Raw genomic sequence first — 14,812 nt, 5'->3', positions numbered from 1 at the left:
TATAAGCCTGCATGTCTAAAGGAGGCAGCCATACTAGCCTCTCAAAATACTGCTTTGAATCACATTTCCTTAAATCAGTGGTGGAAGCTGGGAGAGGCCATCTCAACCTTAAATATTAAAGGAGGTGAATGCTGATTTGAAAACCGACTCAAACCAGGATTTATTTGCATCAGAAATGCAAACTCTGGGTGACATGAGCATGTCCTAGGTAAATCATGCCAAGATGAGGTCAAAGAAAGGAGTGCATCATATGCATCCATTCAATATTAATAACACTGGTGGATTGAAATGAGAGGCTGTGCAATGGTACTAATATTATCCACACGAAACAGCTAACTTCAGGGAGGTTAGCTTGACTACACCTTCTAAAATATTGACAGTATTAACTTCACTGGGGCTAGAGCGTGCTAATAAAATATAATTTAACTGCCATCAAACAATGCACAATGGCCAGGAAAAAACATAAGCTCTTAGACGGAACCCAAACCGGCTGCGCGTGTGCGCCATCGTGCATACATTTATTTTGTCCCCCTACACCAAACGCGATCACGACACACAGGTTAAAATATCAAAACAAACTCTGAACCAATTACATTCATTTGGGGAAAGGTCGAAAAGCATTAAACATTTATGGCAATTTAGCTAGTTAGCTTGCACTTGCTAGCTAATTTGTCCTGATATAAACACTGAGTTGTTATTTTACCTGAAATGCACAAGGTCCTCTACTCCGACAATTAATCCACACATAAAACGGTCAACCGAATAATTTCTAGTCATCTCTTCTCCTTCCAGGCTTTTTCATCTTTGAACTTATATGGTGATTGGCATCTAAACTTTCATAGTATTACTACACCGACCGGCAACACAGTTCGTCTTTCAATCACCCACGTGGGTATAACCAATGAGGAGATGGCACGTGGGTACCTGCTTCTATAAACCAATGAGGAGATGGGAGAGGCAGGACTTGCAGCGCGATCTGCGTCAGAAATAGGAATTACTTCTATTTTAGCCCTTGGCAACGCAGATGCTCGTTGTCGCGCGCGAGCAGTGTGGGTGCAATAATTGAATAACATAAGATTCGTACATTTATTTTGCAACGCTTGCGCACACGACGCGAGCGGTGTGGTCAGCCTGTTAGGGTGTTGAATCAATGTCACAGCTATCCTCCAACCTGTCAGTGATATTTCTGAGAAAAATAGATTTTAAAATAAAAAGGTGAGGTTTTTCCCAAACTAACCTCTCTGGTCATGGGTGGCAGGTACCACACACTGCACACAATGGCCCAGCTGCTCATCATCCTCAGCAGGTAGTTGACCATCCCAAACTGGCTGCTGTTCCAGAAGGCATCTCCAAAGCGGGGGTCGTACTGTTGGGACCGGAGGGACAGGAACTTAATACTGATTAATATTGGAAGACAGAGGGGAAAACACACCACCCATGTACATGCACACATGCACACACATACATACATACATACATACATACATACATACATACATACATAAGGCTGTTGCGGTGACCGTATTACCGCCACACCGGCGGTCACGACTCATGAAGGCAGTCAAATTCCATGTGACCATTTAGCCAAGGTAATTAGGCTTCTTCAAGCTCTGATGCTACTGATGGTCATTAGTAGCCTACCAAACTTGCTAACTGCCTGGTACTCAGCACTCATTAGCTTTGTATAGGCTAGGCCTACTATATCTATTTCTCAACTTTCCTAATATTAAGCACATTGCTTATATTTACAACAGGAGTATAGCCTTCCTGGCTGGCATGAAAATGAAGCACGCGAAAAGCATCCTCCATTCGCTATTTGAGTGCATAGATGACATGTATTTTTTCCCGCCGCCCGTTTCCATATATGATAATGGTCCATTCTAAATCACAACAAATTTCACATATATATTATTTAGTATATGTAAAGACCAGATTAAATCAAGAATAGTCTGATAAGTGACAATATTAGCCTATCACTTGTGAATTATATATTCTCACTCGTGAATGATGCCCAGCATAAGAAACAATGCCTTTTTTTGTGTGACTTTTTCTAATCATAGTCGCACACCTCATGTAGCCTGCTCATAGGCCTATATGTTTTGATAAGGTTTGTATCACAACTAAAGTGGCCAAATAACTTCTTAAAATTAAGCACATTAATCTGCTTTACAACGGGCATAGAGTCTAACTGGCATACATAAGCAGCACGTGAGTTTCAAGTTTGGGAAAGATCATTTTCACCATAAAAATTCACCTTTATAATAAAAGCATTACATGAATAGTTGCATTTGCGGTCACTTTTGATAATGGCGTTTTCCACTAATGGGACATTTGCACTTTTAGCCTACTACCACGTGAGCATTGCTACGCTTATAATGTGAAGAAATAGCCTAATAGTTTATCAACATTTTAAGCTAAATATTCTGATCTGTTGCATCGATTTTTGTACTATGGGGATAGTAGATTGACATAGGCTAGTGCTTTTGCTGTTCGTTAGGCCTACTCATCTTGTTGGCTAACGAAAAGTAAATGTGGAGAGTTCTTCCAATATCTTCAATATGCACCTTGGAATTGGATAAGGATGCGCACAGTTGCATCCCCGATGTGTCTGTCTTCACTTGTAGCCTGTGAGAAAGACCCGATCATGTGATGGAGAGCCATGTGAGTTAGAGGTGATTCAGAGAGCTCAGCAGTCAGGGAGAAGCGCACAATGGCCACTGGCCGCAAAAGGCATGGATTTTTTTAGGATGCATTACGGGCACACAAAGGGGATGCCACCCTGAAATTCTGGGCATTATCAAGTGCTTGTCAAATTGAATGACAGACTGATGTAGTGTGTACAACCGGCGCAAAAAAACTAAGCAGAGCTCATGCCTTCCAAGCGACTTTTTTCAAATCATCATTAGTCATGCATCATGCAGCCTTAAAATGTATTAAAAATCTAAACATATAGGCCAACGTTTGTAGAACAACTAAAGTTATATTAATAACTCTAAATTAAGCATATAGGAGTACTTATTTCTTTGTTAACCCCTTAACACAGAATAGCTGAATGGGCACACTCCCCCAAATCGTTTGGAGAAAATATTTTTCTATTTTATTCAGCTTTGTTCAATTGTATTCTTCATACTATAAAATAATGCCACGGAATTCTAAACAAATCTTGTCTGCTAAATGAACTAGTGTAGTCCACAGCCATTTGGCATGGCCAGATCAGGACCTAACATAAGGACAACTCAGAGGATGCTATTCTGTTCTTCTGAAATAGACTACATTTTCTTCATATCATGCTTCTTTAGACCTGTCTACAATAAATAATGGATTTATTGTGAAGGTGAAGGCTATATTAAATTGATTTATTAGACTTTTTAAAACTTAGATGTTCCATAGGTCTGCATCAGTGGCTTGTGTGGAAGCCAGGAGATGCTAAATGTGTTTATGTTAATTAAAGATCAATTACAGTGAGACCGACAGTTATTTTCTTGACAATAACACACACACACACACACACACACACACACACACACACACACACACACACACACACACACACACACACACACACACACACACACACACACACACACACACACACACACACACACACACACACACACACACACACACACACGAGCGAGATAGAGATCTACTCTCACCTTGATGGCCACAGGGTAGACTGTAGAGCCAATCTCAAAGCTGCCCTTTTTAAACATCATTACTGAAGTGTTGTTGATGCAGGTGCCTATGGGGAAACGGTTAGTGTTTACAAATGGGGATAGGAAATGATATTAAGGTAAGAGTAACAGTAAAAAGCCAGTAATAGAAACTACTGTAGTAATGTTCAAAGCAGTAAGGAAAAAAACTAAAACTACTCACCTTCAGGGAAAATGAGAATAGGCAGTTTAGTTTTGTCTTCTACATGATCACTCAATCTGCAACAATATATATTTGTACGTTTACAGTACATTGATTCAATCCAGTTTAACTAGATTTATCAATACACAAACACTAATCCCCATATAAAGTCAATCAAAACCTCTTTGTCACAGTAACCTTTAATTGAAAGTTGTCAATTATCCATTTAAGTTCTTTAAATGTCTCTGCTAAGGTACAGCTGAGTTAGTCTGGCTGACGCGACCCATGTGGTACACAGCGAAGGAGTGCTGTGCCCCACCTGTCTGGACAGGAGTTTGGTTTGTTGGTGCAATATTCACTCAGAAATAAAGCAAGCTTTGATTGGTTCTCTCAACAAAACAATTATTTTCTGGGTGGTTATTTGGATTTGAAAATCCAACAGTTGTGTGTGGTTGTACATGTGTGTGTTTAAGTGAGAAAGACACAAAGGAGAACCAACCAGTAAAAGCACAGCTTCGTTATCAACGCATCGTGGACAACTTTAAACAGCCTCCCCAGACTCTGAAGTCAAAAGGACTTTGAGTTTAGTATCAGCCAGACTACAGCTGAGAGACTTCCAGCTAAAATGAATTAAACAAAGTGCACATATGCATTACTACCTTTTGGCCACTAGATGCCGGTCTTTGACTTCAGAGCGTTCAAACCAAATATGTGGGCAGGCTTTCACCATAGACTTCTGGATCACGCCCATCAAACCTCCATGGATTTGCCCAACCTGGAACACAAACAGACACACATACAGGTGTGGTTTAACAAACATCTGATGATACAGGTCTCAGATCTCAAAGAATTGGAGTGTTTGCTTCAGCTGTCTAAAAGTTTGTTTTATGGTAGTAGCACACCAATAACTTTATAATTATGACACATATCATTCAGTAATTCAGTGCTGTAGTAGGTAGCCTTGTGTTTGACTGCTGTGCCATTTATCATGGGTGTTGGGCCTTACCATTGCATAGCAGCCATCGCTTGCCAGGATGATGACATCGATGGGTGAGGTGTGGTTGGCCACACAGATCCCTCCATTCTTGGGCTTGTTTTCACTGGGAGGATCGAGAGAGAGACGGACAGAGGGGAACAGGATGAGTATCAGGAAATTACTATTCCAGTGTAAGCTAGAGCCTAACAACTCAGTAGATTATGGAAAATGTAGTCCTAATGGGTTTGAGGGAGAAACTCAACGCCCTCTCCTTCACCTCTCCCTAATTAACATGAAAGTGGGAGGAGGCTAATGATGTTGGAGTTCAAAGCCAGACCCCCTGAGCATGCTGGACTCTGGTAGGAGCCCAAATTCCGAGGAGATAATGTTGCTGATCGTGTTACCAAAAGAGAGAGCCCATCTTACACCACTTCTGTATTTTTAGCCCCACCCAGACTAGAGAGAGGCACATGGTGTAACAGGCCCAGCACTACATGTAGATTCCTTCAGGGCTAACAGGCAGAGCAAGACGAGACATAATTCATACTGAACACACCACATTCCTATAAAGAATTGTCTATTATTATTATTAGTAAACGTCTATCACCTATTAGAAACGTCTTTAGTTTATGATCAGTTATTTTTATCCCAATGGATAAGTCTTTCAAAACATTTGCTCTGAGGGACAATTTCACAGACAGAGATTAGCCTAACCCTTCTGGTCCTGGACTTAACGGTTTATTTGAATGAGTAGGCCTATTCTTTAATTACACTCCCTGACTATGACGACTCATTCTTTTTTCTTTTTTTAAACTGCAAAACAAAGAGTATCTTGACAAGTTCATATGACAAGTTCCCTCTCTGACCTAGAGTTGGGGATGAGAAGGACTGTATTTTTTCAATATGATAGAGACGTTTCCGTTTTGCAACATTTCCTCAAATGTTCTTCTTTACCTTATCTCGTTTGAATCAGCATTGGCTAGTAAGGGCTTTGTCAAACAAACATGTGACTAGTGGTTTTGTAAAGGCGGTGCTCTACAGCAGTTATTCAAATCAACACATCAAGACAGGTCTGGGGGCAGTGTCTCGCACCACAACAACTGAGGATCAATACAAATTCATCATCAGAGAATATTTGAACCTGACAGAAAACTGCCTGCATCATGTCAAAGGGAATGTCCACTGTAGCATAAACTGTCTAGGGTAGAGTGGTGTAGTGTAGAGTCTGGGTAAATATAATTAGTCCGATTAACTTCCAGTACTACTTCCTGCTGAGCTGTGCCTGGACTGTTCTCCCACAGCACAGACTATCACACTGTGGGTGTTAATGCCTGAACAATGATGGATTTGCATGTTTCTCTGCCCCTGTTCCCTTTGGTGACACCTAGCCTGGTAAAGTCCAGGGCAGCAGTTTGTGCTGGATGCCTCTAAGGGTACTCTATCCCAGACCTAAATGGAATGTGATGGCCTTGTTGGAGCAGCCCTTGCTTTGTGTGTGTGGGCGCCGGGCGGTCGTGGCTACAGGCTTTTGAACTCCACCTAAGCGGACTCTGCTCAGCACAGTGGACATGAATGTAGATTGCTACTGGCTCTCAGCGACTACTCCACTCATTGCTCAAGAATTCAAACTGATTTATTGATGTGGGTTGTAGTACACAGACCAATAGTGTTCGTCTTTCAACAAAGGTACATAGTGCATGTCGTTCCTAATAATGCTTTCCATGTGTTTTGCATTAATATTCTGTGTGTTGAGTGCCGTTTCTGCTGCTTACCTGTCGTGGTAGGTGATGATGGCAGTGAGAGCTCTTACACAGATCCGGTAACACATCAGATGCACCTGCTCACTGAGGAAGTTCTTCATCCTTCAGGAAAAACACAGAAAACAGGGCCTGAGTCTCAACACTTACTATGTTGTTCCTACCCTAATTACAATGTTACTACTCAGGTAATAAGGAAAGTGTTACAATTATGAGAAATCCTGTCTTACCTCCCATTTGGAAGAAACCCGATGATGGAGGTGAGTACGACCAGAAGACCCACCCCGGTGAAGGCAAGAGTTACCCTGTCAGAGAACACACACAGAGCTCCAGTCAAACACAGCCCATACAACCCTGTCTATTCATAGACGTCTGTGCATATCACTGAACACACCGAGTATAGGCCTATTCAAGGTTTCTAAACTGACAGCTGGCAGTGCTTTCACTCTTGAATGCAATCACTTTTTGACTGCATCCCTTTTGATTTAAACAAAACCTTCCATACAAGTTTGCCCATGGAAGAAGTGTTCAGAAAGTTACTTTTTGGACCACAATGCCAAAACATTCAGGAGATAAAGATGCTCAAAGTTGGTCCATTTTGAATACCCCACCATACCATGAGACATCCATGTCTTCATCATGGAAAATATATAAAATATTTTTATATAAGTTAAAAGCTTACAAACAGGGTTGTCAAACTATTTTATAATTTAATACCGTTTTTTTATACAAACTATGAAACGTTTTAACCATCAACGTCAGTTATCTAAAACGCGTAAATTCCGATTTTTGTGTTGTTGCTTAGACCCTACATTATATCATCTTTGGTTTTTGTGTTGTGCCCGCCATTTCTTGAGACACAACATGCTCTTGAATACAGTGGATGTCATTTCAATCATAGAAATATAATTCATATAATGGACCTATCCCTTCAGACCACTGCCATTTGGCTGGTATACCATTGAAATGTAAATTGATTTGAAATTGTAACTTCTAAATACTACCACAAAGATGGCTGCTGGTCACCCCAATGTCAAATGCCAACTTAAATAGTCATGTTTATTCTATTATCTATATTATTTCAATAGGTTTCCTATGGAGAATTGACAGTATCATTTAAAACAGTCCACACATTCTTTGATGTGTGGACCTCCAACCATCTTAGTAGTACCAATTGAAAGTAGAAATTTCTATTTTATTCCCATTTTAGTACATTTATCAGCCAAAACATGACACCTGATCTGTATTCAAGAGCATGTTGTGTCTCAACTGATTGTGGGCACAACAGAAAAACTTCCGAAAATGTCTAAGGCACTGCATCTCAGTGCAAGAGGCGTAACAACAGTCCCTGGTTCGAATTCAGGCTGTATCACATCCGGCCATGATTGGGAGTCCCATAGGGCAGCACACAATTGGCCCAGCGTCATCCGGGCCGTCATTGTAAATAATAAAATAATAATTTGTTCTTAACTGACTTGCCTAGTTAAATAAAGGTTACACACCACACTAACCGAAAAGTTATTTTGTTGGCATTTACATATGTTCCCATTACCAGTAAAACATAATCAAAACCTATGTCTTTCACTTACTTGCTGTGCTGTTTTTTTGTTCATTTGTTCAGTCGTTTCATTCTCAACCAGGATTTCTATGGAACGCCGTTTGGGTCTTTGTGTGTCAAAAAAGATACACGTCAAATAACACTATTTGACGTGTCAAATAAGCTTGTTGACCAATCAGGACCTGAATATGACTGCACGTCACATAATAATTTAACACGTTTATTAATTTTTTACGTAGTTATTACACATTGATTACACTCACTCGTATTTCAAATGTCACAACGATTCATCGATACGTATGCTATGATGCTGGTAAAGTTGTCTCGTGCACCTACAGTGCTGGTCATAAAAAATGCTAGCTAGCTCATGGATGCAAACAATGTTCTTCAGCAAAAACATAGCAAAACGACAATCTGTATCAGTAGCTATAGTTAGCTAGCTAACTATATAGCTAGGTGTCATCATCTAAAATAACCCTAATTTATAAGACAGTTCTTATTTGATTAATGGTGGTCGGACCCATCTATGTGAAGCTAGCCACAAAAAGGATTAGCCACAATAGTTGACTTTGCGGTTAGCCTTCAAAATAAAAGTATGGCATAATTCTACTATTTGTATTCATTTGCATCACTGTCGATTAAATAGTTTTATTTTGAAGGCTAACCACAAAGTCAACTATTGTGCCTATTCCTTATTGTGGCCAGCTTCACAACACATAACCCGGTCCGGTCGAGCCTCACTAGCCAGATGAAGCTAGCTGGCTGCTTATAATGTTAGCTCTCGGCAACAGGGTTAAGTAGCTGGCTAGCTATTTATTTTCATGAACTTAAGTTCAATTTCAATAGTTGAACAACAAGTGGCAACCTAGCTAATACTTACAAGGATTCCTAAATCATTGCTAAGAATAATGAAAATGACTGCAGTTTCTACTGGTCATTGCTTTCAGGCTGGTTGTATTGGTGCTAGCTAGGTACCGAGCTAAAGCTAACTACCCCAGAAGTTGAGGTCAAACAAATGATGCTTTATTACCAACGCCGTATTGTAAGCACATCGTTCGTGGCCAGTGTTTGCAGACTTTTTTGTACAGCTTTGACAGTGCTACTGTATCTTTTTTGACACGCAAAGACCCAAACAGCGTTCCATAGTATGTATGTCGTGAAGCTAATAGCAGTGACGCCATTACTGTGCAACTCCGGTAGGGCAACATCTGAAAAATAGTGCACTTGGTAGTGTGTACCGATGTTCGACCAGTCGGCGAAAGCCAACATCACCCACGACAAAAAATGGTTGATTGTCAAGGCCAATGAATTCCATTATCTTGGCATTAATGGATTTCTCCTTTGAGTTGTCTCGCTGAAATGTTATTACTCTTTCAAATGACTGTTCGACTTGTTGACTGCTTGATCCACACAGCAGACATTGTGGGCTAGGTTAGGAATGCTGTGTTGTATGTGTAGCGCAAAATTCTACGTGGCGTCATTACGTCACGTACCTACGTTATATAGGTATGCACAGTAGCTTTGACATCGGTTTTTAACATCGGCGTTAAACCAGATATCGGGCCGATACTGATGTTGGCATTTTTAGCTAATATCGTCCGATTCCGATATGTTCACCGATATATCGTGCATCCCTAGTAATGATCATGCTGTTTAATCAGCTTCTTGATATGCCACACCTCAGGTGGATGGATTATCTTGGCAAAGGAGAAATGCTCACTAACAGGGATGTAAACAAATTTGTGCACATGAAACCTGGGACCAACACTTTACATGTTGCATTTATATTTTTGTTCAGTATAAAATATATATAAAGTACCAATCAAAAGTTTGTACACGCCTACTCTTTCAAGGGTTTTTCTTTATTTCTACATTGTAGAATAATAGTGAAGAAATCAAAACTATGAAATAACACATATGGAATCATGTAGTACCTAAAAAAGTGTTAAACAAATCAAAATATATTTTAGATTTTAGATTCTTCCTTGATGAAAGCTTTGCACACTCTTGGCATTCTCTCAACCGGCCTCATGAGGTAGTAATCTGGAATGCATTTCAATTAACAGGTGTGCCTTGTTAAAAGTTAATTTGTGGAATTTCTTTCCTTCTTAATGCGTTTGAGCCAATCAGTTGTGTTGTGACAAAGAAGTGGTGGTATACAGAAGATAGCCTTATTTGGTAAAAGACCAAGTATGACCAAGAACAGCTCATATAAGCAAAGAGAAACCACAATCAATCATTACTTTAAGACATTAAGGTCAGTCAATCCGGAAAATGTCAAGTGCAGTCGCAAACACCATCAAGTGCTATGATGAAACTGGCTCTCATGAGGACCGCCACAGGAAAGGAAGACCCAGAGTTACCTCTGTTGCAGAGGATAAGTTCATTAGAGTTACCAGCCTCAGAAAATGCAGCCCAAATAAATGCTTCACAGAGTTCAAGTAACAGACAACTCTACAACAACTGTTCAAAGGAGACAACGTGAATCAGACCTTCATGGTTGAATCGCTGCAATGAAACCACTACTAAAGGACACCAATTAGAAGAAAAGACTTCTTTGGTCTAAGAAACACAAGCAATGGACATTAGACCGGTGGAATCTGTTGTCATAACTCTCCTGTGACGATCTGAAGGATCAGGTTAGTGGCTCCGCTCTACAGTGTGCTCTCTCTCGTAGAGGGGGAGAGCGGGAAGTCGGCTGTTTTATAGTCGGTCATAAAATATGCTGCCCCTATGCTCTGTAGTGTTCGATGGAATGTAAACTGTGGAACACAGAGAGACCCTTGGACATCAAAACTTTGAATAATTAAACAATATTTATATTTTTGAGAATGTGGGAGTGGTCCGTGGACACTTAACTTCATCGGGGTAGGGGTCGGTATTTTGACGTCCGGATGAAGAAGGTGCCCAGAGTAAACTGCCTGCTACTCAGTCCCAGAAGCTAAGATATGCATATTATTAGTAGATTTGGGTAGAAAACACTCTGAAGTTTCTAAAACTGTTTGAATGATGTATGTGAGTAATACAGAACTCATATGGCAGGCAAAAACCTGAGAGAAAATCCAACCAGGAAGTGTGGAAATCTGAGGTTTGTAGTTTTTCAAGTGATTCCCTATCCAGTATACAGTGTCAATGGGGTCATTTTGCACTTCCTAAGGCTTCCACTAGATGTCAACAGTCTTTAGAACGTTGTTTCATACTTCTACTGTGAATGGGGAGAGAATAAGAGCCATTGGAATCAGATGACTGAGAAAATGACATGAGCTCAGTGGCGCACGCTCCCGTGAGAGTTAACTGTGTTCCTTGTCTTTTTTGAAGACAAAGGAATCGTCCGGTTGGAATATTATGGAAGATTTATGATAAAAACATCCTAAAGATTGATTCTATACATCGTTTGACATGTCTCTACAAACTGTAATATAACTTTTTTGACTATTCGTCTGAACTAACTGCGCGAGCACAGTGGATTTGGATTACTTGACTGAACACGCGAACAAAAAGGAGGTATTTGGACATAAAGGATGGACTTTATCGAAACAAATGAAAATTTATTGTGGAACTGGGATTCCTGGGAGTGCATTCCGATGAAGATCATCAAAGGTAAGTGAATATTTATAATGCTATTTCTGAGTTTTGTTGACCCCACAAAATGGGGGGTTTTGTTTTGTGACTGAGCGCCGTACGCTGTAAAGCTTTTTTGAAATCTGACACAGCAGTTGCATTAAGGAGAAGTGTATCTATAATTCTTTGAATAACAGTTTAATATTTTATCAACGTTTATGATGAGTATTTCTGTAAATTGATGTGCTCATTCACCGGAAGTTTTCAGAACATTATACGCCAATGTAAAATGGGGTTTTTGGATATAAATCTGAACTTTATCGAGCAAAACATATATGTATTGTGTAACATGAAGTTCTATGAGTGCCATCTGATGAAGATCATCAAAGGTTAGTGATTCATTTTAGCTGTATTTCTGTTTTTTGTGACACCTCTCCTTGCTTGGAAAATAGCTGTGTGGTTTTTCTTGTCTCGGCGCTGTCCTAACATAATCTAATGTTATGCTTTCGCCGTAGAGCCTTTTAGAAATCGGACAACGTGGTTGGATTAACGAGAAGTGTATCTTTAAAATGGGATATAATAGTTGTATGTTTGAGAAATTTGAATTATGAGATTTTTGTTGTTTTGAATTTGGCGCCCTGCTATTTCACTGGCTGTTGAATAGTGTGTCCCACATACCCCAGAGAGGTTAATAACCTCTTACATCTAGACGTTCCGCTAGCGGAACACCTGCTCCAATATCCAATGATAGGCGTGGCGCGAATTACAAATTCCTCAAAAATACAAAAACTTCAATTTTTCAAACATATGACTATTTCACAGCATTTTAAAGACAAGACTCTCCTTTATCTAACCACACTGTCCGATTTCAAAAAGGCTTTACAGCGAAAGCAAAACATTCGATTATGTCAGTAGAGTACCAAGCCAGAAATAATCAGACACCTATTTTTCAAGCTAGCATATAATGTCACAAAAACCCAGAAGACAGCTAAATGCAGCACTAACCTTTGATGATCTTCATCAGATGCCACACCTAGGACATTATGTTATACAATACATGCATGTTTTGTTCAATCAAGTTCATATTTATATAAAAAAAACAGCTTTTTACATTAGCATGTGACGTTCAGAACTAGCATACCCCCCGCAATCTTCCGGAGGAATTCGCTAACAATTTACTAAATTACTCACGATAAACGTTCACAAAAAGCATAACAATTATTTTAAGAATTATAGATACAGAACTCCTCTATGCACTCGATATGTCCGATTTTAAAATAGCTTTTTGGTGAAAGCACATTTTGCAATATTCTAAGTACATAGCCCAGGCATCACGGGCTAGCTATTTACACACCCGGCAAGTTTAGCACTCACAAATATCAGATTTACTATTATAAAAGTTTGATTACCTTTTGTTGTCTTCGTCAGAATGCACTCCCAGGACTGCCACTTCAATAACAAATGTTGGGTTGGTCCAAAATAATCCATTGTTATATCCGAATAGCGACGTTTTGTTCGTGCGTCCCAGACACTATCCGAATGGTAAAGAAGGGTCGCGCGCATGGCGCAATTCGTGACAAAAAAATTCTAAATATTCCATTACCGTAGTTCGAAGCATGTCAACCGCTGTTTAAAATCTATTTTTATGCCATTTTTCTCGTAGAAAAGCGATAATATTCCGACCGGGAATCTCCTTTTCGGCAAACAGAGGAAAAAATCACAAAGACGGGGGCGGCCAGGTCACGCGCCTAAGCCCACAGTCCCTTGATCGGCCACTTGAGAAAGGCGATAATGTGTTTCAGCCTGGGGCTGGGATGACGACATTCTGTTTTTTCCCGGGCTCTGAGCGCCTATGGACGACGTAGGAAGTGTCACGTTAGAGCAGAGATCCTTTGTAAAAGATAGAGATGGCAAAGAAGTTCCAGAAATGGTCAGACAGGCCACTTCCTGTAAAGGAATCTCTCAGGTTTTGACCTGCCATTTGAGTTCTGTTATACTCACAGACGCCATTCAAACAGTTTTACAAACTTTAGGGTGTTTTCTATCCATATATAATAAGTATATGCATATTCTAGTTACTGGGTAGGATTAGTAACCAGATTAAATCGGGTACGTTTTTTATCCAGCTGTGAAAATACTGCCCCCTAGCCATAAGAGGTTAAGGGACAGTCATGATGAGTGTGTTTTATTTGGTGATCTCATGAAGGACAGGAAACACTCATTACTGTGTCTTTGGTTGTGTACACTTCTTAATTATGGGGTTTACATCAAAATATTGTGAAACGTATGTGATTAACCTCTATGGGCTAGGTGGGACGCTAGCGTGCCACCCGTGGTGCACTCCATCAACAGCAGGTGCATTTCAAGAGCGGCAAATTTGAATCCAAATAAATGTCAAAATTCAAATTTTTCAAAAATACAACTATTTTACACCATTTGAAAGATAAACATCTCCTTAATCTAACCACGTTTTACGATTTCAAAAAGGTTTTACGGCGAAAGCATAAATTTAGAGTATGTTAGGACAGTACATTTACAAGAGTTGTGTGTAATGTTTTGTCAAGTCAAAGACAGGGTCACCAAAACCATAAAACCAGCTAAAATGATGCACTAACCTTTTACAATCTCCATCAGATGACACTCCTAGGACATTATGTTAGACAATGCATGCATTTTTAGTTCTATCAAGTTCATATTTATATCCAAAAACAGCGTTTTACTATGGCATTGATGTTGAGGAAATCGTTTCCCTCCAATAACCGGCAGTCAAGTCAGCGTCACAAATTAAATAATTAAAATTAGAAAACATTGGTAAAATATTATATTGTCATTTAAAGAATTATAGATTTACATCTCTTGAACGCAATCAACTTGCCAGATTTAAAAATAACCTTACTGGGAAATCACACTTTGCAATAATCTGAGCACTGCGCCCAGAAAAATACGCGTTGCGATACAGACTAGACGTCATGTTGGGGAGATCTAAAATCGAAAATACTATGTAAATAATCCATTACCTTTGATTCTCTTCATCAGATGTCACTTCCAGGTATCACAGGTCCATAACGAATGTAGTTTTGTTCAAAAAAGCTCATCATTTATGTC

At 39.7% G+C, this 14,812-nt stretch overlaps 1 protein-coding gene across 1 annotated transcript in view; it reads right to left on the bottom strand.

Moving 5' to 3' along the window:
* Window positions 1-14,812, bottom strand: part of LOC106585610 (glycerol-3-phosphate acyltransferase 4) — a 43,977-nt gene that overhangs the window by 6,985 nt on the left and 22,180 nt on the right. The window contains exons 5-11 of the mRNA XM_014172018.2: window positions 6,819-6,893; window positions 6,604-6,693; window positions 4,862-4,955; window positions 4,515-4,630; window positions 3,877-3,932; window positions 3,657-3,742; window positions 1,238-1,366 (exon numbers count right to left, since the gene is read on the bottom strand). Of these exons, the coding sequence (XP_014027493.1) occupies window positions 1,238-1,366; window positions 3,657-3,742; window positions 3,877-3,932; window positions 4,515-4,630; window positions 4,862-4,955; window positions 6,604-6,693; window positions 6,819-6,893 (646 nt within the window). The remainder of the gene's footprint in view (window positions 1-1,237; window positions 1,367-3,656; window positions 3,743-3,876; window positions 3,933-4,514; window positions 4,631-4,861; window positions 4,956-6,603; window positions 6,694-6,818; window positions 6,894-14,812) is intronic.

This window comes from Salmo salar, chromosome ssa24 (assembly GCF_905237065.1).
Source record: "Salmo salar chromosome ssa24, Ssal_v3.1, whole genome shotgun sequence".
In the NCBI taxonomy this organism is placed as follows: domain Eukaryota; kingdom Metazoa; phylum Chordata; class Actinopteri; order Salmoniformes; family Salmonidae; genus Salmo; species Salmo salar.
The sequence above is the reverse complement of the archived record's forward strand: the minus strand, read 5'-3'. Positions and strand labels throughout refer to the sequence as shown.